Source organism: Muscardinus avellanarius (assembly GCF_963383645.1).
Source record: "Muscardinus avellanarius genome assembly, chromosome: X".
NCBI lineage: Eukaryota > Metazoa > Chordata > Mammalia > Rodentia > Gliridae > Muscardinus > Muscardinus avellanarius.
In genome coordinates this window covers 99,959,110-99,981,487 of record NC_137792.1, presented here as the reverse complement: position 1 = coordinate 99,981,487, position 22,378 = coordinate 99,959,110, and the positions used below count along the sequence as shown (strand labels likewise).

The window sequence follows — 22,378 nt, the reverse complement described above, 5'->3', positions numbered from 1 at the left end:
CTGTTTATGAATTAGTAATTTTTATCTTGACATTAAGGAAGTTCCAGAAATTTTAATGATCATTCAGGAATTCATAAAGTGTTATAAAGGGGCAATAGTTTGTGTAGTGGAGTTGTAAAAATTTGAATTCCTGGAAAATGTAATTTCTGTAATGGTAAGTGTCACATTTGAATTAAGGAGAGAATTCGATCCAGAACACCCAAGATTGTTTTGAGGGGGAGGTGGTGGTTGCTTTTCTTTGTACCCGTTAACAGAGAAATTACCTTTAGGGAGACCCGTTTCTCAGGCAGGCTGTGGCCATTACAGAGGTCTTCCAGACCGGGAAGTTAAGGAATGTAAAGAGGTCAAACTCGGGAATTGAAAAAGACACGAAACAAACAAGATCCACTAATATTTAAGGTGAATAATTTCAAGTTCGAAGAATGGGTCAGTAATGGTAAGCTCGAAGTCAACGGCAAGAATTATTCGTAGAAATCTTCTTAGAAGATGTCAAAAATTCTTATTTAAAACAAGAAAGAAACAGGAAATAAACCGCTCACTTTGCGTTCCGACCAGGCATTTGAGTATGCGGAACACGGTCTGGGAGCTCCAGGGAAAGTAAGCCGCTTCGGGACATTTACTAAAGTGCTCTTTTCAGTGCAAGAGTTTAGAATCAGATTAGTTTTACACACTGACTCCTTTTCCCATAAATGCTTCAAGGGGCATCTTACTTAGGGCTAAGTCGTGTTTGTGAGATTCTTTTAAACCATGTAACTATCCGAGCTTCCAGCGCTTTGGGGCGGGGGTGGGAGGGAAGCTTACAGCTTGGACGCTGTGAAACTTTTTGCAATGAATGAGCGAATGAATGAAATCCGGCCGGAACGCCGGAGAGTGGGAAGCCGGCAGCAACTTTCTCCGAGCTTTGTGCAGGCGCATCTGCAAATGTAGGACCCACAGCAGCCAGAGCTACTGGAGACAGTGTCTTTTAACCCCAAGCACCTGTTCACAGGTGCAGTTCCAAGCATCGGCTCTGGCCAAGTACCAACTAGTTCCCGGAGTCAGAGGAGATGCGGCCCGCCTCGAGGGGAGTTCTAAAGGGCTCTCTGTAGGTTCCGCGCCGCCCTGGGCTAGTGGCTTCCAAGGCCGAGCTGCAGCAGCCCTAGGGCTCCACGTCTCTGCTCTTGCAAGGGCTTGCTTAGGTCTGATCCTGAATTCAGTGTCAAATCATCCTCTTCCTGAACTTGATGTTTGTTTTTTTTTTTCAATAAATGGAGTAATAAAACTAAAGGAGTAGAAAGAGAAAATAGCTAGAGAAGTCACAGTGTTTCTTGGGGAGACGAGGGCGAGGGCTGTTTGGACTGTGGCAGAGCAGTGGGGCCCAGACTGGGAGCGGCACAGAGCGGGGCCGGTTCTCCGGGGCTGGCAGCTGCCTAGAAAAAGTTTCCTGTGGAACACTAGCCAGCCGGGGCGGGGGCGGCAGGCACCGCAGAGGACCTGGGACGGGGCGAGAGGGCGGGGGCGGGGTGAAGGCCGAGAAAGGCCAGCTCGCAAACCGTTAGAGTCCTTCAGCACCTCCCTTGGCCAGTGCCCCCCCCCCCAGCCTGCCTTCCCGCTGCGCCGCTGCCCACCTGGCGACGTGACGCTGCACCAATCCCCTTCGAGCTGCTCCCCGGGCCCCTTCTCCTTGCACCGCCCCCCTCCTCACCCTGAAAGAGACGCACCCTGCCGGGACAGACACTTCGCTCTGGCTGCGGAGCACCCCTCTAGCTTCGTCTCCTGGAGCGAAGCTCAAGCTCTTCTCTCCTCTTAGCCAAACTTGCTTTCCCGCCTCTCAAACTCCTGCTTCCCACCACTCCCAGCTCCTTTCCCTGCCACTTTCCCCTCCTCTGCCTTCCACTGCCACAAACCCCGATCCCCACTCCTTTATCCCGCCCTCTCCCTTCCCTTCTCCTCCCTTCCACTCCCCATCCGTCTCCACCTCAAACTCCCCGACTGCGCCCAACTTCAGTCGCCCGCCTCCTGTTCGTCTTCAAGCCATGGCGGGACCTGGGGGTTGGAGGGACAAGGAGGTTACAGATCTGGGCCACTTGCCGGTAAGTAGAAGACGCCTGCCAACCCTCAAGTGCTCTCTTCTAGCGGGTTCTGAGCACCGGAGAGGGAGCGGACTCTCTCTAGCTGGGCTAGGCCAGGACTTCGACGGGACCACAGGAATAGGAGGGGACCCAGAAAGTGGGCGCGAGAAATGGGCGCCTCCAGGGCACCCGGGCACAGTACCAAACTCTACCTAAAGGCGGGGGAGGTACCAGTGGTCGCTAAACAGTTGAACCTTTTCTAAATGCAGCCCGTTTTGTCTAGGGGTACTTGGGTACCTGTTCTAGCGGGACATCAGGAAAGGCCAAACAGCGCGACGTCGCTTGGCTTCGTAAGAGCACCCCTCCCTCTTAACCAGCGGCCCCTTCATTTACTTCTTTTGCCAACAGAGTTGCCTATTCTTGGGGTGACCTTTACTTTTAGGTGATGATCATGGCTAAAAAATCAAAGCATTGATGTCTCACTTCTCTCACTTTCTAATAGCAGTTTCTAAACTTTATTCTCGCCAGGACAATGTTCCCGATTTAGTGTTGCAGGAGCGAACAGAACTCGACGCCACTTGAGAAAGAAGTGAATTCTATGGGCCTGCACACACACCCCTAAAAAACTATTGCACTCCCTAACTAACCTGATCTAGTTTTCCCTCATGGTTTTCCCTGTGCAGGTTCTCCTTTTGCCCAGGGCCCAGCTTTTCTCCACAGTTGTAATTGATTGGTGAGTTATTATCGCCATCGTTATTAACAAAGTTATTATTTTAGTCGTGCTGTTTATTTCAGTGGCATCTGGTTTCTGGCTGATATTGGATCCCACCCAAATCCGTTTTTCAAGTTCCCTTTTTAGATTGGCATTTCACTTGCACCCTCTCTTGAATGCAAAGGGCCCCTGGACTCTGAAAGGGAAATAAGCAGGCACCGTGCTGGAATGATCACCAGGCATCTGTAGTTCAGGGCAGTTGCCTGCTTGCTTTGGGAAAAGCTAAATATTAACTTTGAGGTTATAGGACTATTCCAAGTCGCCTTGCCTTAATTTCATACATAAGTTACATTTAAAGATTGTGCTCTTGATGATGACAAACACCTGCCTCCCTAAAAAATGTGGCATTCCCAAACCTCCTTCTATAATTTTATGCTAGAAGGGTGTGCATACTGAGGAGATGTAATGTACATGAGTAACATTTTAGCAAATGATTCTCAGCCGTTGAAAAAACAAACCTCAACACAAACATGTTGAATTATAAATATTAGAATTGCAATTATTGATGCAGCTTCATAAAATAAGCTCCCAGAACTTTTTAATATTAAATCCTTTTCAGCCCCACATGAACCCGCAATTCTTTCTTTCAGTGTTTATATATGAGATTTCTGGAATATGAAGGCCTCAATTGATGATTTCTTTCTAAACAGAATTTTTATTTTCCAACTAAGATTTGCTCCCAAGTAAGAGTGCAAAATTAACAAATACAGGCAGGAAAAGAGAGAAAAGCAAACAGGCAGATATGTGAAACCACACATGGGCAAACTGAAATAAACTTCTTTCTAAAAATGACTAAAGATAGGGATGGGAAAGATCTCATAGAAACGATATGGGAGGGAATTCCATATCCAATGAGAAAAAGAAATAAAAGTTTTATTGCCACACACAAAAAGGGAGGGAAATGGCCTAGACTAACTGACCTGGTCATGGCCCTGGGACATAAGAATTTGGTGAGAGCCCAAGAGATAAGCAGAAAGGCTGCAATCTTTATATTGCAGTTTTGTGGAGTATTACATTTCTGGAGGTTGGGTGGGAATGGGAATGTGTGTGTGTGGGGGGGTATGGGGTTGTTTGTAACACAGTGGGAGTAGGGAGAAGACATGTGTACCTTAAGGTATACATGCTTGGCCTTATTTTAAAAACTTCATGAAAATCCCATAAAGTCCTCAGCTTCTGCAAATTCTTAAATTTCTAAATTTTATGAGAAGCCATTTTGTCTTCACTGAGTAAACTATAATTCTGCCCTTCCCTCAAATACCCCAATCTAAATGTTAAGAAGTATAGTAAGAAATATAGTAGAATAACAGCCTGCCCATCAGAATTTGCTTTATGTCAAATTTTCAGAGATGTAAAAGTCATTGTTGCTTTGATCACTGGTGTATAATTCAGTGATTGGGAATTTCTTTATATTTCACTTATTTCCTGAGCTTTTGAAGAAGTAAAAGTAAATGAAGAGATAAAAATATTTCTACTTCACTTGTGTGGAAATTTTTATTTTAATGCAAAGGACAGATGATAAAGCAAGCAAGGAAACCTGGATATGAAGATATCCCTTGCAATAATTATCCTCAGTAGAATAAATGTGAAGGTCACAATATTGGCATCTGTCAATACCAAAAATAACAATTTGTTAACAGCTATATAATGGGTGGAGATTCAAACCTTGGAGTGGCAAATTGATCAAAAACAATATTACAGAGTATAGAAATACTATTAAATATTGATCTAGTTTAAGATTGATACATTATGTACTCTGTACGGCTGGCCAGCTAAATGTTTGTAAGACAAAAATCCTTGTAGGTGACAAGCTTGCTGTACAAATTCATATTTAAACAAAGCGGTGGAAAGTTATCTGGTAGTTTTTATTAGATAATATTTTTAAACTTAAAATTTAAGCAAGAGTGTAAGCTGGAGAAGTAGGGAATGGGGAGAAAATTGCCTTTTATAATTAAGAATTTTAAGCTTTAGATCAATATAAAGCTTTTTTGGCAAAATGCCCTAAAGTTAGAGACATACTGACCAATATAATTATCAGTGAACATTAGGTCAACTCCATCATGCCTCTTAATTAAGTTTGCTGATTCTTCTTCTGATTTTCTATTGAATAAATATTTCCTATAGGTGGGAAAAAAAGAAATTGTAGAAATTTGTGGTTTGTGCTTCCTTTTTGAAAAAAGAATTCCAAATCCTATGTCTTTATACATGTCTTTGTGTATATGTGTGTGTGTATTTTTTACCTTGCCCACCCACAATACCTGTGGTGTGTATGTGTGTGTGTGTGTGTGTGTGTGTGTGTGTGTGTGTTTGTGGTGTGTATAAACATATTTTCTTCAGAATGCCTATGTCACTCAATCCTTAGGACTGGAAACTATTTCTTCTTCTCCAAATCTGGCATGTCTTTCACTATGATTGTCCCCTTGCCTTCTGCACCCAGTATGGTAATGACATTCTTCAGGGCTGTGGCCTTGGTATTTGACACTGCCATGTGTAGTTCTAATCTATATTGGGGTCAGGATTAGACAGGCCTTGAGGACAGTAGTGGCAGAGGTGATCTGAAATAGTACATGATCCAAAAACTATATTTGAATTACATTAGGTTTATATATAAATATAACTGCCGGTTCTCCCATTCTTCTACCACACAGATCAAACCTGTTTTCCACTTTTAATCATGAGAAGTTTCCCACTTTCCTTTAGCTCTTGTTTAGAAGCTGCTTTTACTTTCAAGTACACAAAGATTGAAATATTCATTATATCTTCCATTAGATATAGAGTATCACCTCAGCTTGCCATTGTACTTCAGTCTATTTTCTCAGTATTTTATCCAGTTTCTAGAGCACTATTTTTCATTTTCCTATGTTCATGTACAAAAACAGTACATGTGAATCAACAATCATCTAGGGATCCTGCAGATTCATGCTAGGAAATTCTGATTTTATGATTTCATGTAAGACCCAAAGAATCTGTATTTTTATGTAGTACTTCAGATTTAATCCAAGGGTGTTCTACCCCTGAGCTATACCCACAGCCCTTTTTATTTTTTATGTTGAAACAGGGTCTCCCTAAAGTTACCATGCACTGCCCTCTGACTTGTGATCCTCCAATCTCAGCCTCCCAAATACTGAGATTACAGAAGTGTGGCACCAACCTGGCAAGAATCTGTATTTTTAACAGAATTCCCACAGAATTCCCATATGATTCTTCTATTGGGAGGGTTTATGATAACCATAGGTGCCCAAAGTGGATGATACCTCCCTCCAGGGGTGATGGAACGAAATATGAATACATAAAAGAAAACAAGTTAGTCACACCATCTTTCTATTTATTCGCTTAAAGTACATTGGGGGGGACTGAGTATTTTTTTCTTTTGAAAAAGAAAAGCTGAGTTAGTTTGGGGACCTTGGTATGCCATCCACAGTTTGAGAAGCACTGATCTATAGGAATCAATTTCCTTTTAAACTCCCCACCATTCAAATTGTAAAATTCATTCCTTCATCTATGCCTGAATGTCATTTGAGTACTTATTCTTTTATATCCACCATTTTTAGGTCTTCCCTTCATAAACTCTGTTCATAAAATAACTGTTTCTAATACTAAATATCAAAGAAAAAAAAACATTTGCTCTTTACTTCTAGTACTGTGAAATCTCTTTCCTTCCTTTTGCTTCCTGACTAATGAAGCATGTTCCCTCACACTTTTTTTTATTATCCTAAATTTGAAATTTCTTGGATCATTTATTAATTCCTTCCTTGGTCTTAATCTCTGTTTAATTTGCTTTGAATATCAGATGCTGCTTTGAAGTTCTCACTTGACCAGTAAACACTGCCTTCTAGTGGTTCTTTTTTTCCCGTTACCCCCACCCTTATCAAAATTAGTCATCAAGGTGCTCATTCTTTTCCTCTCTTGAATTCAGAAGACAGAAAGCAGCCCTCCAAAATTCTGGATTTCAGGGAGCAGCCAGACTAGGACTTTTAAATTGCAAAAACTAAGTTAGGCACATAGAAAGATCTGACAGAAACGAAAATATCTGTGTAACTGCTTATGATTCAGAAATAATTTAAGATGTAGATACTTAGTTAATTCTTTCTCCTTTTGGAACAAGCTTTAGAAATTAGAGTTTCTTCTTTACTATTTGTTTACACAATGAGACACCAAAGCATACTGAGTCCTCAAATAATGTACAAAGTGATATAACAATCATAGATATCTTTATTTTTCTGGTTTTATTATCTAAGGGTAGGCAGAACAGAGGAGAGGTCCAAGTAATATGGAAATGCCTCTGATGTGAACTTTTGAATTTCACAGTGACCAAAAAGAGAATTATTTTTCAATTCTTCCTTCCTCGGGAGCCCAGAATAAACTTGCTCTGACTAAAAGTGGAAAATGTGATTTAAGAAATTGGGTATTATTAACTTAGTAATTGGCACAGTTCCTCCCCTATTTTTTTAAAAAATGTGACAATCAGTCTCAAAAGATAATTACTGTGGACATGGAGAATTAAAAATCACATAAAACAAATGAAAATAACATAGTCATGATAGATGTGTACTAACTTAAGATGTCTTTAAAAAGAGAAATATATTTTTAAAAACATTATATGTGATCATAAGAATAATTAAGATGGTTTTGTCATTGGAATAGGAACTTGTTATTTGACAACATGAATATAGATAAAATAAAGCTTCCATAAATTCCACAGGCATTTTAGTATTATAGTACATTTCTTTGGATTTTCTTTACAGTAATTAGATGCCTGACTTCAAATTTGAGTGTAAAGTGTGTATGTTATTGAAGGTGAGAAACAGGATTAAAGAAAGTTAAAACTGTGCCCAAAGACTCAGAAATAAATGTTGCATAGATAATATAGTAATTCTCCTTTTCAGCCAAAGCACACCTTTAAATATAATAAATAATTATTTACCAATAGGAATCAGCTAACATGCTTGAATCTTTTGAAAGTGACCAGAGGCTGTTTCTATAGGATTACTAATGTCTAAAATAAATTCTTTAAATGATTTCCTTAAACAAAATATGCTAAAGTGATAAAGTCTATAAGCTGGTTCTTAGTAACTCCTTAATTTCCCAACTTTCCTCATAAATGTTGTAATGAATTATAACAAATGAGATATGTTTGCCATCAAGGACACAATCACATCTATTTTTACTTCTTGAATCCTACATGTCATTTAAAATAACTTCTACAATTTCATTGGTAGTTCATTCCTTGAACTATTTTCTTATTATATAACTCTTCTGTGACATTAATTTTGGTGATCATTTTGAGAATGTAGGTTTCTGCTTTAACAATATTTTTTATCAATATATTGAAATATTCCAAAGAAGATCAACATCCAGAAACATCTGGATTTTCAAATAGTAGAATCTGATTTTTTCTATAGAATTTGAACTGATAAATTAATTAACACAACACCCTCATTTTATGTATGTAAAAACTGAATCCCAAAGAAAATAAATGACTCAGTCATATAGTTAATTAATGGCAGAGCTGGTGCTAACACTCAAGTCTCCTGACTCTCTACCATTTGAATACTTGTTGATTGAAGTAATTTCAGAGCTGTGTCATTTTCCTATGACTCTTTTGCTAGATTACACAAATGTCATGTCATTTTTAAAGAGTGTATAATTTAATTTATATATGTTGCATATGCTTGATAATTCTTGTTTGGCTCACATTTGTCATAGTGATAAAATGCTTTCTAATAGGATTAAACATTTTGTCTTTTATAAGCAATGCGAATTTCTAAGTATTTGCCAGTGTTTTATACCATTCTGAGAATAAATTGACATCTACTCATTCCTCACGTAAGTTGTTCTAAAATAGACTAATAGTCTAAAAGTTCAGTGTTAAAATTCAAGAAACTACATTTTATGATGAACAAGAAAGGGAAACCTGTATTTAAAGGTAAGGAAATAATTTTGCGGGAATAATTGTGAAAACATTAACATTCTTTTAATAAATATGTAATTTTCTATAATGCTATATTTAAGATGAAGTCTCAGAAAATTGTGCCATGAAAAGGCATTCAGGTGATGCAAACATTAATGTTTACAAGACAAAACCAATACTTTCTATTTTTACTTCAAAGATGGTATTTTAATGCTATGATCTTGCTATGTTATTCATATACAGAGGTTATATTTCTTTCTTAAGAGTTGTTATAATATAAATGGGTCATCTAGACTTTGATTCCAATATCTAGTTCTTATTTCTGGTGTTAAAATTTCTCCCTATCTGGTTAGCACTCAAAAATAAGACTAAATGAGTGATGTGTGCATATATGCCTCTACCACCCTGTACCTGATCAAGATGTGTGATTACAATGCACTAATAAAAAATAAATAAAATAAATTAGTGAAATAAAATAGATCTTAAAAGATTACTTCAATAGCAAATAAGTAGACATATTTCTATTATAATTATATTTCTAATTATATGATGAATATTATTCATCTTTACATAATTGTATACATCTTAAAGTTTCATGATAATTATACAACAACTTGAGGCTGGCTCATACCACTGTTTCTCCTTTATAAATGACTACACTCAAGTCAAGAAGATTGTGGCATTTATATTCATTTGGTAAATGACACTTAGGTTTTTCCAATGTAAATTCTAAAGGAAGAAGGTATATTGAAATTTTTCAAAGATCAACATTTCTGTTCTACTTATTTGCAGGATCCAACTGGAATATTTTCACTTGATAAAACCATTGGCCTTGGTACTTATGGAAGAATCTATTTGGTAAGTAGAATCAGATCATTTATTCATTCTTCATTTTCTACCAGCAAAAACTCTTTGACTCTCCCACTGCAAATCAAGTAATACCAAAACCTGGCATTTAAATTTTAGAGATTAATCAAATTAAGATAACTAACTCTACATCTATAAAAATTGCTTATTATTGCAAAAAAATGGATTGGTGAATCTACAGTGAACTAACCAGGTCTAATATAATATCTAAAATGTACTAGCATAAAACTAATAGAGTCACCAATGGAAAGGGGAATTAATTAAAATATGTACCCAAATAAAGATATCACTTGTGCTTAGCAAAGCCTGGTAGCACATGCTTATAGTCCCAGTACTTGGGAGGCTGAAACAAGAGTATCAAAGGTTGAGATCATAGCACAGTAATTTATCAAGATCCTGTTTCAAAATAAAAAGGGCTTGGGGTGTAGCTCAGAGTTTAGAATACCCCTGGGTTCAATACCCAATACCACACAAACCAAAAAACAAAAACCCTCTCATTTTATATTATACATTCATGCCATTCTAATTACCCACATTCAACTTTAAACTGAATGTTATAAAAAGAAAATTTTGCATAACATTCTGTGTCATGCTATATACATGAGTGTGCTGTGTATAAGGTTTGCTGAAGAATCCGAACAAGAAAAACCCTGCATTTGTTTAATGATTATGTATTAGTCACTAAGAATGTGCCAGGGACTGTGATAATCTGTAGGTACAAAATGATGAATAAAATTGACAAAATGAGAAATGTTTAAGTGATTAAGTGTGTGTATGGGTGAGGGGTATTGGGGGAGCCACATATATAAGTAAGTACACAAACCTGCATAATTTAAATTGTAATATATTAGTTACAATAACTTTTATAATATAAAAGAACAGGAATGGTCTCTTTAGATTGTAGGGTCAATATTGACCTCCCCCTATCCAGACAGTAAGAGTTAAATTGATACCAGGAGGATGAATATGAGGTGGGTAACCAAGCAAAGATGTGGTTGTAGAGGATGAGGTTAATCCATTATAGGCAGAGGCAGGGGAAGTCTTAAGGGCTGGCCTGGGATTGAGCATCCTTTGGAAGCCCTATTATTTTATAGGGAATAAAGAAAGTGCCAGTTTTCATGACAATAGGTTTTTTTTTTTTTTACTACCCTTACCACTCTCTAATTATGGGAAATTAGTAAGTTCTCAACCTTGTACACTGTATAAAGTTCAATACAAATACAGTGTTTCTCTTTCACATGTCTGCACTTCAAAACTATGATTTTTTGTTGTTTAGATTGATACTTAATATAGACTGATCACAGGTCATTTATATATGTATTATATGAGGTATCATTCTGCAGACCAAGAGGAAGTAGCTTCTTTTCAGTTCAGACAAGGATGCCATCTGAATGCCATAACTTGCACCATGGGATTACATTTTTTGAAAGGGGCTTCTTTCTAATTAATCTAACTCAGGGTGGAGTGAGGGGATGCTTCTTAAACATTGAGCAGAAGTACCAACAGCATAGAAGGTGAGTACTACAGATAGCATATATGCACCTGTCCTACTTACAAAAAGAAACTTGGTGAGCATAGGGAAGTGACAGTAGTGATGAAAATAGTTTTGTCCCAACCAGTTACAGAACTAATAAGTGATATGATACAGACCCAAATATATATTTTATGCCATTTCAATTGCATCTCATACTGAATGATTACTTAACATTGTGTGATCTTGGCCAACTTTGCTACCTTATACTTAGATACCTACACTTTATGCATACACAACAGAAGTTCCTCTTATTTTTGAAACATTTACAATTTCCATGACTTCATTCATATTTCAATTCACGAGGGGATATGAGTGTGTTTGTATGTGTATGTATATTTCTTCTGAATTGAAGAAATGAGCCTTCTCCACCAGCAAATGTGAGAAATAACCTCAGAAATAAGGTAGGAAACAAAGGTAAGATTAGACAACACAGGAAGATGGCTTCCCATCATCATTCATCAGAACCATGGTGCCATGACAAGAAGAAAAGACAAGAGGGTAAACAGGTAAGTTGTGCATGAGAATTTATTGTTTTGAAAGTTGAGGTTTATTGAGGTATAATTATATTGGGTAAAATTTACTGTCTTATCCAGGTGTAGTGATGCACACCTATAATCCCAGTACTTGGGAGGCTGAGACAGGAGGACCACAGATTCAAGGCCTGTGTGCAGTAACTTAGCAAGACCTTGTTTCAAAATAAAAAATAAAAAAGAGCTGGTAGTACGGATAAACGGTAAAACACACCTGGATCCAGCCCCCAGTACCTCAAAAATTCTACTCTCTTAGGTATTATGAATTTTAAAAAAGCCATATAGTCATGTAACTACTAACATAATAAAGATTGTCAATATATACCTAAATTAATAACAGTCCTCCAGGGAATATTCAACTACTTCACTGTATAGTGTTACAGCTAATGTGCTACGGTTATAGTTGTCACATATTTGCTTTTACATGTGATATGAACTTAAAATGCCACTATACTTTCCCTATATTTACTACACTTGTTCTCTTTTCTATATTAACTATTTTACTTAGTTCATTATCTTTTAGAGCAATTAAAATAAATAAGTCTTTTATGTTTATCATTAGGATCTGTTTTTGAAATTTGCGTTTCTTTTTGTGGATCCAAGTTTTATCTTATATGAAGAACATATATCTGAAGAACTTCCTCTACCATTGTGTATAGCCCATGGCTCCTAATAATACATTTCCTATTTTGTATGAAAAAAGTATTTCTTCTTTACTCATGAAAACTATTTATACTGGGTATAGAATTCTGGTTTGACAGTTTTTTTTTTGGGGGGGGGTACCAGGGATGGAACCCAGTAGTATTGTGCCTCCAAGCTACACCCCCAGCCCGATTTTTTATTCTTTATTTTTGGAAACAGGGTCTCGCTGAGTTGTGAAGGGCCTTGATAAGTAGCTGAGGCTGTCCTCGAACCGTGATCCTTCTCCTGAATGCCTCGCCTGACAATTGTTTTTATCATTACTATAAAATGCCACTCCACTCTTTTTTGACTTCTGATTCTGATGTCTGCTATAATTCTTAACTTTACTTCTTTAATTTTTCCTCCAGCTGCTTTAAAATATTTCACTTTTCTTTTTTTCAGAATTTTGGCTATTAAATACATAGATTAAATGCATACTCTTTCTGTGTGTGCATGCATTGATGGAATATTTATCAGAGATAAGGATTAGATATACTTAGTGTTCTCTAGCTTCTTGGATATGGTGTGAAATAATATTATTATTTTGTGGAACTTCTTGAACGTTTTTTTACCTCTTCAGAGATTTCTTGTGCCATATTATCTTTTTTCATTTTTGTAAATCCAATTTCATATATGTTAGACCATTGACATTATCCCACAGCTGTTAGATGCTGTGTGTGTATGTTTGTGTTTATTTTTATTTATTTATTTTTTGGTGGTACTGGGGGTGGAACCCAGGGGCTTTCTACCTTTGGGCTATATTCCCAGACCTATTTTATACTTGATTTGGAAACAGGGTCTCACTAAGTTGCTGAGAGCCTCACTCAGTAGCTGAGGCTGGCTTTGAACCTGTGCGATCCTCCTGTCTCAGCCTCCCAAGCGCTGGGATTACAAGAGTGCGCCACCACGCCCGGCTATGTGTGTCTTTATATGTGGGCATGTTTCATTCTTTTTTTTCCTTAGTGTTTCACTTTGAATCACTTTTTTTTTCTATTTTCACTTTCAAGGACTCCTTTCTCAGCTGTTTCAAGTCTACCAACCAGACAAAAGGCATTCTTCAGCTCTATCACTTCATTTTTAGCATTTCCAATTGACATTTTTATAGTTAAAAGCTTTGCTGAACTCTCCCATTTGTTCATGCACATTTTCCATATCTTTCACTGAAGCCTTCCATCTATCAATCATAGTTTTGTTAAATTCTGGTTTCAAAATCTAACTCATCTCTGTGGTTATTTATGTTGATTGCCTCTTGAGAAAGAGCTTTTTTCTTGCTTTTTTATACAACTCAAAATTTCTGTCTGTGTGCCAGACATAGTATATAGAACAGTACACATTTAAGGGAATAGTACCTGTGCCTTGAAATTGTGAACACTTGTTCATGTAAGTTATTAATATGAGAGGTTGAGTCAGTCTCAAAGGAGATCAACTGTGTGTGAGTTATGTGGTTGCTATATTGATATTAGGTTTACTACTAGCTTCAGATTCCTCTGTTACCTTGTACTTAGTGTGGAAATTAGTTTTCTGGAGGGTTTTCTCAATATTCATTCTCTACCCTCAACTTTGACTATCCGTGCCCATGTGTGCCTTGGGAGGTCCTCTGCCCTTGCTCTTGCCCTCTCTCAGTGTTGTACTGCTATTGCTCCTTTCTGTTTGTTAGCCTGGAGGTGCCAAGCAGGGAGGAGTTCTCTGCTTTCCTGAATCAACCTCAGCAGATCCTCTATCTCTGGGTCTTGGGAGTGGAGCTTTCTTAGGTAATCTGCCCCTCTCCTAGTCATCATCTTCTTTACACTAATAATTATGCTTTTGGAAATATATAATAAACATCTCAGATATAGAAAATGCATACTTATATGCATTGCAGCAAAACTATCATATTGTGGTGAAAAGGGGGCCTGCTTTAAACCAGCCATATAATAATAATAATAATAATAATAATAATAATAATAATAATAGTAGCCAGTCGTGGTGGTGCATGCTTGTAATCCCAGCATTTGGGAGGCTGAGACAGGAGGATCACAGTTCTTGGCCAGCCTCAGTTACTTAGTGAGGCCCTTTGCATATCAGTGAGACCCTGTTTCAAAATTAAAAAAAAATAAAAAAATCGGGCTAGGGGTGTAGCTCAGAAGTAGAATGCCCCTGGGTTCCATCCCCAGTACTGCAAAATAATAATTAATAATAATAATAATAATAATAATAATTTGAGTCCAGAACTAATTATTGTCACTTACCAAGAAGTAGAGGACTTTATATGTTTCACATTTCCTTAGCTGACATTTCTCTTCATCTGTACCCTGAAGGAAGGGTTTGCTGCCTTTCTCTTAGGGTTTGACTTTTATTCCTTTGAGAGTCAAGGGACTTGGTTGTAGTATCATGATTTTCCCACTGTAATGGCTTTTCTCCACTAGGTCTGTACCATAAATACATTCAGAAAAGCCTGTGTGTGTGTGTGTGTGTGTGTGTGTGTGTGTGTGTGTGTGTGTGTATGTGTGTGTGTAAATTTCTTCTGTGTTTGCAGCCCAGAAGGATTCTGTGCTCTCATGTGACCACACACTTGGTCTTTACCAATAAAGAATAGTCAAATTCTTTATGCCTGCTTCTGTGTTGACCCAGTCTTCCCTTTGCAGCCACAGGTGAACCAGTGTTCATATTCTGTCTCTCCTTGTCATGCTTGTCTTTCTTCAGACTTAAGAACAAAGGTTGCTTTGAGTCTTGAACTGGATTTAAGAAAAGTTATGATGTTTGTAAATTATTTTAATTTTTCTTGCTGTTAGGATGGGAGTCAGACTTTATCTAGAGTATACATCCTCACCAGAAGTGAAAAGTCCATGTGAATTCCTTTTAGCTGAATCTTCACAAAGTATTTACTATATTCTAGGTCTCTTGTATGTTTGCACTTTCTAAGAATTTTTATGCGAAACTATTTGATATAGAGATAGGGAATAAAGGAGATATCTGTGTCACAAGGATAGATTCTGACAGCTTTAAATGAATTACCAGCTTGAAATAATATACCAGAATAATCTACCTTTATAACTCATTCGATTGACCCCCTTTTTTCTACCTCAAATAAAGTTTCTTCTATAAAAAGATTGGGTTAGATAAGCCAGCCATGGTGGCATATGCCTATAATTCCAGTACTTGGGGGACTGAGACAGGAGGATCACAGATTTGAGGCCAGCCCCATCAGCTGAGCAAGACATTCAGCAACTTATCAAAACCCTGATTTAAAATAAAAATTAAAATTAAAAAAGGAGGTAGAATGCCCCTGGATTCAATACCTAGTAACACACACACACACACACACACACACACACACACACACACACACACGTTGGGGAAGGTGGCACTGTGGATTCATACCACTCTCATGGAAAACAATCTGGAGTATTTAATAAACACTAAAATGTTATTCATCTTTACACTAATAATTCTACTTTTGGAAATATATGATACACATCCCAGATATAGAAAACCATACTTATATGCATTGCAGCAGACTGCTATCATGTTGTGGTGAAAAGGGGTTCTGCTTTGAACCAGGCATAACAAATCTTGTGCTTACATGATCATTAATGAACTATGACCTCGAGTAAGTCACTTAACCTCCAAGTATAAGTTTTCTTATTTTTAAGATGGAATAATACCTTGCAAGTTTTGATAAAACTTAGAAACAATATCTACAACATGTTTGACATATGGTAGATGCCTGGCAAAAGGCAATTATTATTTTCATTGTTATTATTTTAAAAAAGAAAAATTCTGTAGCCATCTAGTAAAAAGAAAAGATGAAAATGAGTTACCAGTCAATACATCACTGTTAAGTAAAATAGTATTTATGTAGCTATATAGCAACATATTACTATGCTTAAAGTGTTAAGTAAACTATTCCCTAATATACACACTGATGTATTTAGACATCCTTTTAAACATGCATATGATAGCTGAGTAGTGTAGCACTCAACTGTAATCCCAGTACTTGGGAAGCTGAGACAAGAAGATCACAGGTTTGAGGCCAGCCTCAACAGCTTAGCAAGACCCTCAGCAACTTTGTAAGACTCTGTTTCAAAATAAAAAAATAAAAAAGGGCTGGGCTGTAGCTTCAAGAGAGAATACCCCAGGAGTTAATCTACAGTACAAAAAAATGCAGATGAAAACTGGTGAATTAAGTGGTTAAAATATTGAGATATTAGGTGTTTTTATATTCTTTATTTTTGCTGACCTATATTTTATAATATTTGTAAGCATTATCTAAATAATATGTATTTTGAATATAATATATATGTGTATATAGTTTATATGTATATATTAGTATCAAGTTCTATATAACCTACACAATAAAATGGAAGCATCAGACCATTAAAAATTAATGTCAGAGTGACTCATACTGTCCTTTGCTTTTTCAGTGCTGCCAACCACATCCCCTATTGGTATTTGTTTTGGTTAGAATCTCTCCAATGTCTTCCAGTTTGTTTCCAAGGCCCTTTCCCTGGCAGATTTCCAGCTGTCTGCTGAGGTCTGTGTACATTGAAAGGAAGATTTTGAGTCTCGCACTCCACATTGTAACTGTTTTCCTTCATTCTTTTTCTTCGAATTAGACACCTATCCTCCCATCCTTTCCCAATTCTTGCCAATAGAAACTTCACTTGAAATTATGAATTTTATTTTCCTCTTTCTTTGTAGGAGAAGTACTAGTCTTGCTTTTTTCTCAGTAGGGTTATAAAATGTAGTTTTCACTTCACCTTTAACTACTAGGCTCCTAGTTTATGAGTTATAATTTGAACTGGATGAATATTTGGTATTTGGCCAGGTGAAATCATATTTGCAAAAAGAAAATAGGTTTGAACTATTTTTTTTCTTTTTTTCAGTACTGGGGATTGAACCCAGGGGCATTCTACCTCCAAGCTACACCCCCAGCCCTATTTTGTATTCTTTATTTTGAAACAGGGTCTCATCTCACTCAGTTGCAAAGGGCCTCACTAAGTAGCTGAGGCTGTCCTTGAACCGTGATCCTCCTGTCTAAGCCTCCCAAATGCTGGGATTACAAGCATGTGCCACCATGCCGGGCTAGGATTTAATTTTTCAATGATATGATGAGAAAAAAGCATTTCCCAAGGAGCAGTGTATGCAGAGAGACCAATTATTTTATGGAACATTAAGAAAGTGATTAGGATTCTGTAGGATGACACAGTGGGAAAGAGCAATCTGATTCTACAACTAGCTAACAATGGATATGTTACTTAACTTTTCTAGGTTCATTTCAACTATAGTATAAATAGACTAGACTAGATAATCTCCAGAGTTTCTTCTGGATTTGAGTTAAAGCACCTTCTGCACTGCTTGATGTTCAATAAAATGGAAGCCATTAGTTTTATAGTCCCTCCACCACGTTACCCAATAGAAATTGATTATTGGCTATTAGTTGATGTAGTTCCACATTTCACCAAATAAAATCTTTTGACTATGTTTTTCTTTTCTTCCCTCAGTAACTCAACAGAACCATTTCAAAATAAAAAATAACTACCCAATAGACTTGGTATTTTACTCAATAACTACTATGACATCTAATGCAAGGATAAAAGTACATAGCAGGCACATTGGGATGGCAGGGATGCTTCATTATATGTTATTGCTACCTAACACTGTTTTGTTAAGTATAATGCTAGGGAGGTAAAGCAAAGCACTGTTCTTCCACAATGAACAAGTTTACCTTGACCTTCATGAAGTCATGAATGCAGAGCTACCATCAATCACCTTTTTCCACATTGCCATCTGCAGGTAGTAAGGACAGAAAAAGGAAGAAGAAAAGATTCAAGGCAAGCATTTAAAACAAAGGAAAATTCACCTTAAATAAAATGAACATCTTTGGCTGTCTCTGGAGCCTAATTACCACATATGCTTCATGCCTAGTTGGAATGAAATGAAATGCTGGTAGAAGGAAGAGAGCACTCCAAATTTTTTACTGTTCTAAAACGTAAAAACAGTTTGGACATGTAGTCTTCAGGAGTCATCTGTCCTTTGGTAGTCAGCAGATTAAATCAGGTATATGAAGGTGTGGCATTAGAGTCACAAGCAAATTCTTGAACTGTTTGCACTCTTGAAGTGCACCATTGAATATGAAAACTTCTTTTCAAAATACTGTCCAATGCATCATTCTTATATTTGATGTTTTAAAGTCACTGCTTGACATGTTGCTTTTACTTGCAACTCTCACCAGACAAGTGAGATTTAGATTTATTAGTTCCATTTTCTGAATTTTTAAGTTAGGGCAGGAATGGCAACAGAAAGAAAGGAAAGGAAAGTTGTCCTCAAAGTTGATGACATACAATTTATGATATTTTATATTAAGTTTCAGAAAGATGGTGCTGACATTTGGGTTGCCTAGCCATTAGGCCTATTGGAAGGGGGTTTGAGTATTTTTCCTTTTAGGCTGAAATTATACTGTTTATTTGCCTACCAAATGTCTAGCACTGTGAATGCTTTCTTTTTAGGTAGGAAACTTTCCTCATATCCTTGCCATTTTGCAAATATAGCTCAATTAAGTCAGCCAACAAATATTACTTGAGTGCCCATAAAGCACTAACACTGTGTATTTCATTATACGTTGCAAGCCTCTGAAGCAGGAGCTGAAGCAGAAGCTCAGTTGAGGCCATAGGAATACTAAGCTGTTGTGGCTTCATAGTGCAATACCACAAGTCCAGGGACTTTTCTTGGTTCCCCTTCTTCATAAGACATTGCTCCCTTGTCATACTGTGTCTCAAAAATAAAGACTCAAAAATAAAGATGCTCTAGCACAGGGGATATTTAATTTATCCATTAAATAAAAACATTGTTTTGAATGTTTAAAACTTTGCATAATAAGGTAAAAGTATTTATTGAATGCATACTATGTCCTAAGCACTGTGTTAGGTACAGGTGCTAGTTAGCAGGATCAGAAACATTTGGGATGGGGGCATAATCCTTATCGATTTAGTTTTAGTAGAGAGAAGAAAGGAGCTATTTTCCCTATGATTGTGATGCTGGGTAATGGAAAGAAACAGGTGAGACTGGGGGGGATAAATAGGAAATAGGAATATTATTTTTTTCCTCTTGGTTGTAGAAAGTTGAATGACGCTCCTAAAAAGTGAGCACAAGTTTTTCCTCAATAAGGGAATAGAGGTTGAATATTGTAGCGGGAGTGAAAAGAACCAGCATAGGCTAAATAAATTGAGACACAGGGGACTAAATTAGTGGAAAATGCTGAGCCTTAATGGCCTTGGAGAAAATGGAACATTTCTATCATGGCTGTGACATCTCTCCAACTGTGGAATATAACCCAAGCTTCTGATTTTTTTTTCTGTGTTATAGCAAAATTTACTGCTGCATCTCAATAAATCTTAAGGGAGAAAGAAGCAGTTAGTAGTAAGATAAGAATGAAAGATTCAATAAAAGTCATATGTGGGATTTCTGCTCCCAAGAGACTATAATTAAATATTTAACATCTGATATAATATGTTTAATAAGTTTACAGGTAGAGATGGGGGAAATTTTAAAATTTGGTATTTGGTGTGCTGGGATTACACAAAAATAATTATCTCATTTCTGTAGATATTTAATCCAATTGATTCTTATAAAGTTGTCCCAGAGGCAGAAAAAACATATTTTTTATGTTTGGACAAATATGCATTTCTAAACAAAAGCAAGACGAAGAGGTTCTCTATAGCATGGTGGCTTTGGACAATCAGATAATAGCATCCCAGTGGTAAAATTCTTTATTAAATATAAATATAAAATGCTGCATAAGAAGGAATAATAACATTACTTAAACATACAGAATTGCTTGTTTAATGTTTAGCTTATATACTTAAAGCTGTTTTTAATTATCAGTCTCAGGAAAATTTATGTGTATAAGCTTTTATAAACCATTTTAAAGTGTGGTGAGGGTGGGTGACGTAGTGCTAGTGCTCTTAGTGATAATATATGGGAAAGCCAGTTTTGTTTGTGCATATATATATATATTTTTTTTTTTGGTCATAGTCTTAGTTGTTCAAGTATCAAGAGTTCTTGCTTTCCTTTATCCTCTAGTAGTTGACCACTAAGACCTAGTTAGCTGGGTTTTCACCACATTTCATGAATTAGATACTTTGGAAAATAGCGTTTAAGCACTTCTTACTCTTGAATTAAAAATGACTCTTAACTTGATTTTAGGACTTTCCAACATTCTATTATATTTGTGTATCTGTGTCTATGGTAGTTTTGTGGATGATGTCAAAACTATTTAGAAATTAATGTGCCACTGTCACTTTCTCAGGGTGTCAAAGGAAAAGTGGAAACTTAGAATTTTACATTGCTGGAGTTGCTCTGGATGTGGATTTTACAAAGAAGTCTATGAGCAAAATAAAATTAAAATATCAAAGAATATCAAAAGATATAAACAGTTCTCTTTCTTGTAGTCTTGTTTTTTCTTGTTCACCTACACCAAGTTTATAATAAATTCATCCTCTATTAGAGCATAGAAAAGGAAGGAGAAAATGAGATATGAATTGTGTCCTTTAAGTTGGAGAAATAATGATATGGTGGTGGTTTATGTGTAATTTGTACTAGAAAAATAAGAAAGCTTCTTTTAGGTTTGTCCTTTTTAGGCTGAGTTCCTTTATGACTAGGAAAAGAAGGTTGGATTGTTCAGAGTCCCCTGAGGGAAAAGAAGATTGATTATATTCTAAGCACTGCCAGTAACATTTTGTATAAATCATTAACTCTGAAGAGCAAAAAACAAAACAAAACAAAAATACCACCATGATTAAAAAGGACAAGTCTAAGAGTCCTCGGAGAAGGACAGATTTTCTTGACTTGGAGAAAAAAATTAAAGTTATTTGGTACACAAACTGGTTGAAAAATGTTAGACACTTAAATATCAGTCACCTTTAGCGATAGTGACATCAAGATCTTAAGAGTGGGTAACATTTACTGAGTATTTATATTGTACCTAGTGCTTAATATACATTACTATATTCACATCTTATAAGAGCATTTTGAGGTGGGTATCTGTGTTAACATCTTCCTCCCAATAACAAATAAGGACACTGAGGATTCAAGAGCTCGAGTTACTGAACAAATTCTCAATACTGACGAGCCATGAACTCAGGAGTCAAAATAAAATTTGTCTGGCCCCTGGGTGTGTACTTTTAACCCTAACACATTATGTTTATTTTATCATGTGCAACCCAAAGTCAAAAGGCATTCAACTAGATCATCCAATTGAAAAGAATATCTGCCCAAGTGCAATAGTGCCTACGTTTATAGAAAAATGGTAAGCTGCGGTTAGCGATAAGGTTCGTCAGTGACATATCCATCCAGCATTTTTGCTTCATTCATGATGGGCAATAAGATAGCCTATTCTTAAAGTATTTTCTTGGAGCTTAATAGAATTTCAAAATCATATGGAGACAAGCATGTAAGGCTTGTCAGGGTACTACAAGCTTATCAGTATTTTTCTATTTAAACTCTTACAAGCCATGGGAAGTGAGATAATTGCTCTCTGTTGCCCCTTCACTGTCTTTTAGTGGAAGGCGTCCTATTTCCAGGGCCAGGGGTGTTTTTCTTTAGTTTCTGCTCCTATAGGAAGCACCAAGGAAGAGGGAGGCACAGAAGGATCATTGAAAATTTATGTTGCAGTTGGGCACAAGGGCACACACCCGTAATCCTTGTAATCCTCATACTTAGGAGGTTGAAACAGGAAGATTGCAACGTTTAAGGCCAGCCTCAGCAAAGTAGCTAGACTCTCAGCAAACTAATGTTACCTTGTTTCAAAATAAAAACAAATTGAAATGCTAGTCTCTGATTGGTTGATTTTTAAAATTATGCATTTTCTAATAGATGCATTTTTAGGAACATGGTGGATATTAAAATACATAAAACTTAGGGGACCTGTGTTTGTTCCCTGCCTTAAGAACAGAACTCTCAGAAGCTGGACTGGAGCTAATTACATGTAGGTACTTTGTGGCTATAGCTCAGGTTAGAGGGTGGCAGATGATGAGAGTTGAGCAGGTGGATATAGAC

General features: G+C 36.8%; 1 protein-coding gene across 1 annotated transcript in view; it reads left to right on the top strand.

Annotated features, from left to right (window-relative positions):
* Positions 1-2,015: 2,015 nt before the first annotated feature.
* The window catches only part of NRK (Nik related kinase), a gene marked incomplete at both ends in the record, with an annotated part of 129,778 nt that continues 109,415 nt past the window's right edge, over positions 2,016-22,378 (top strand). Inside the window, 2 exons of the mRNA XM_080718970.1 lie at positions 2,016-2,072; positions 9,524-9,589. Of these exons, the coding sequence (XP_080575096.1) occupies positions 2,016-2,072; positions 9,524-9,589 (123 nt within the window). The remainder of the gene's footprint in view (positions 2,073-9,523; positions 9,590-22,378) is intronic.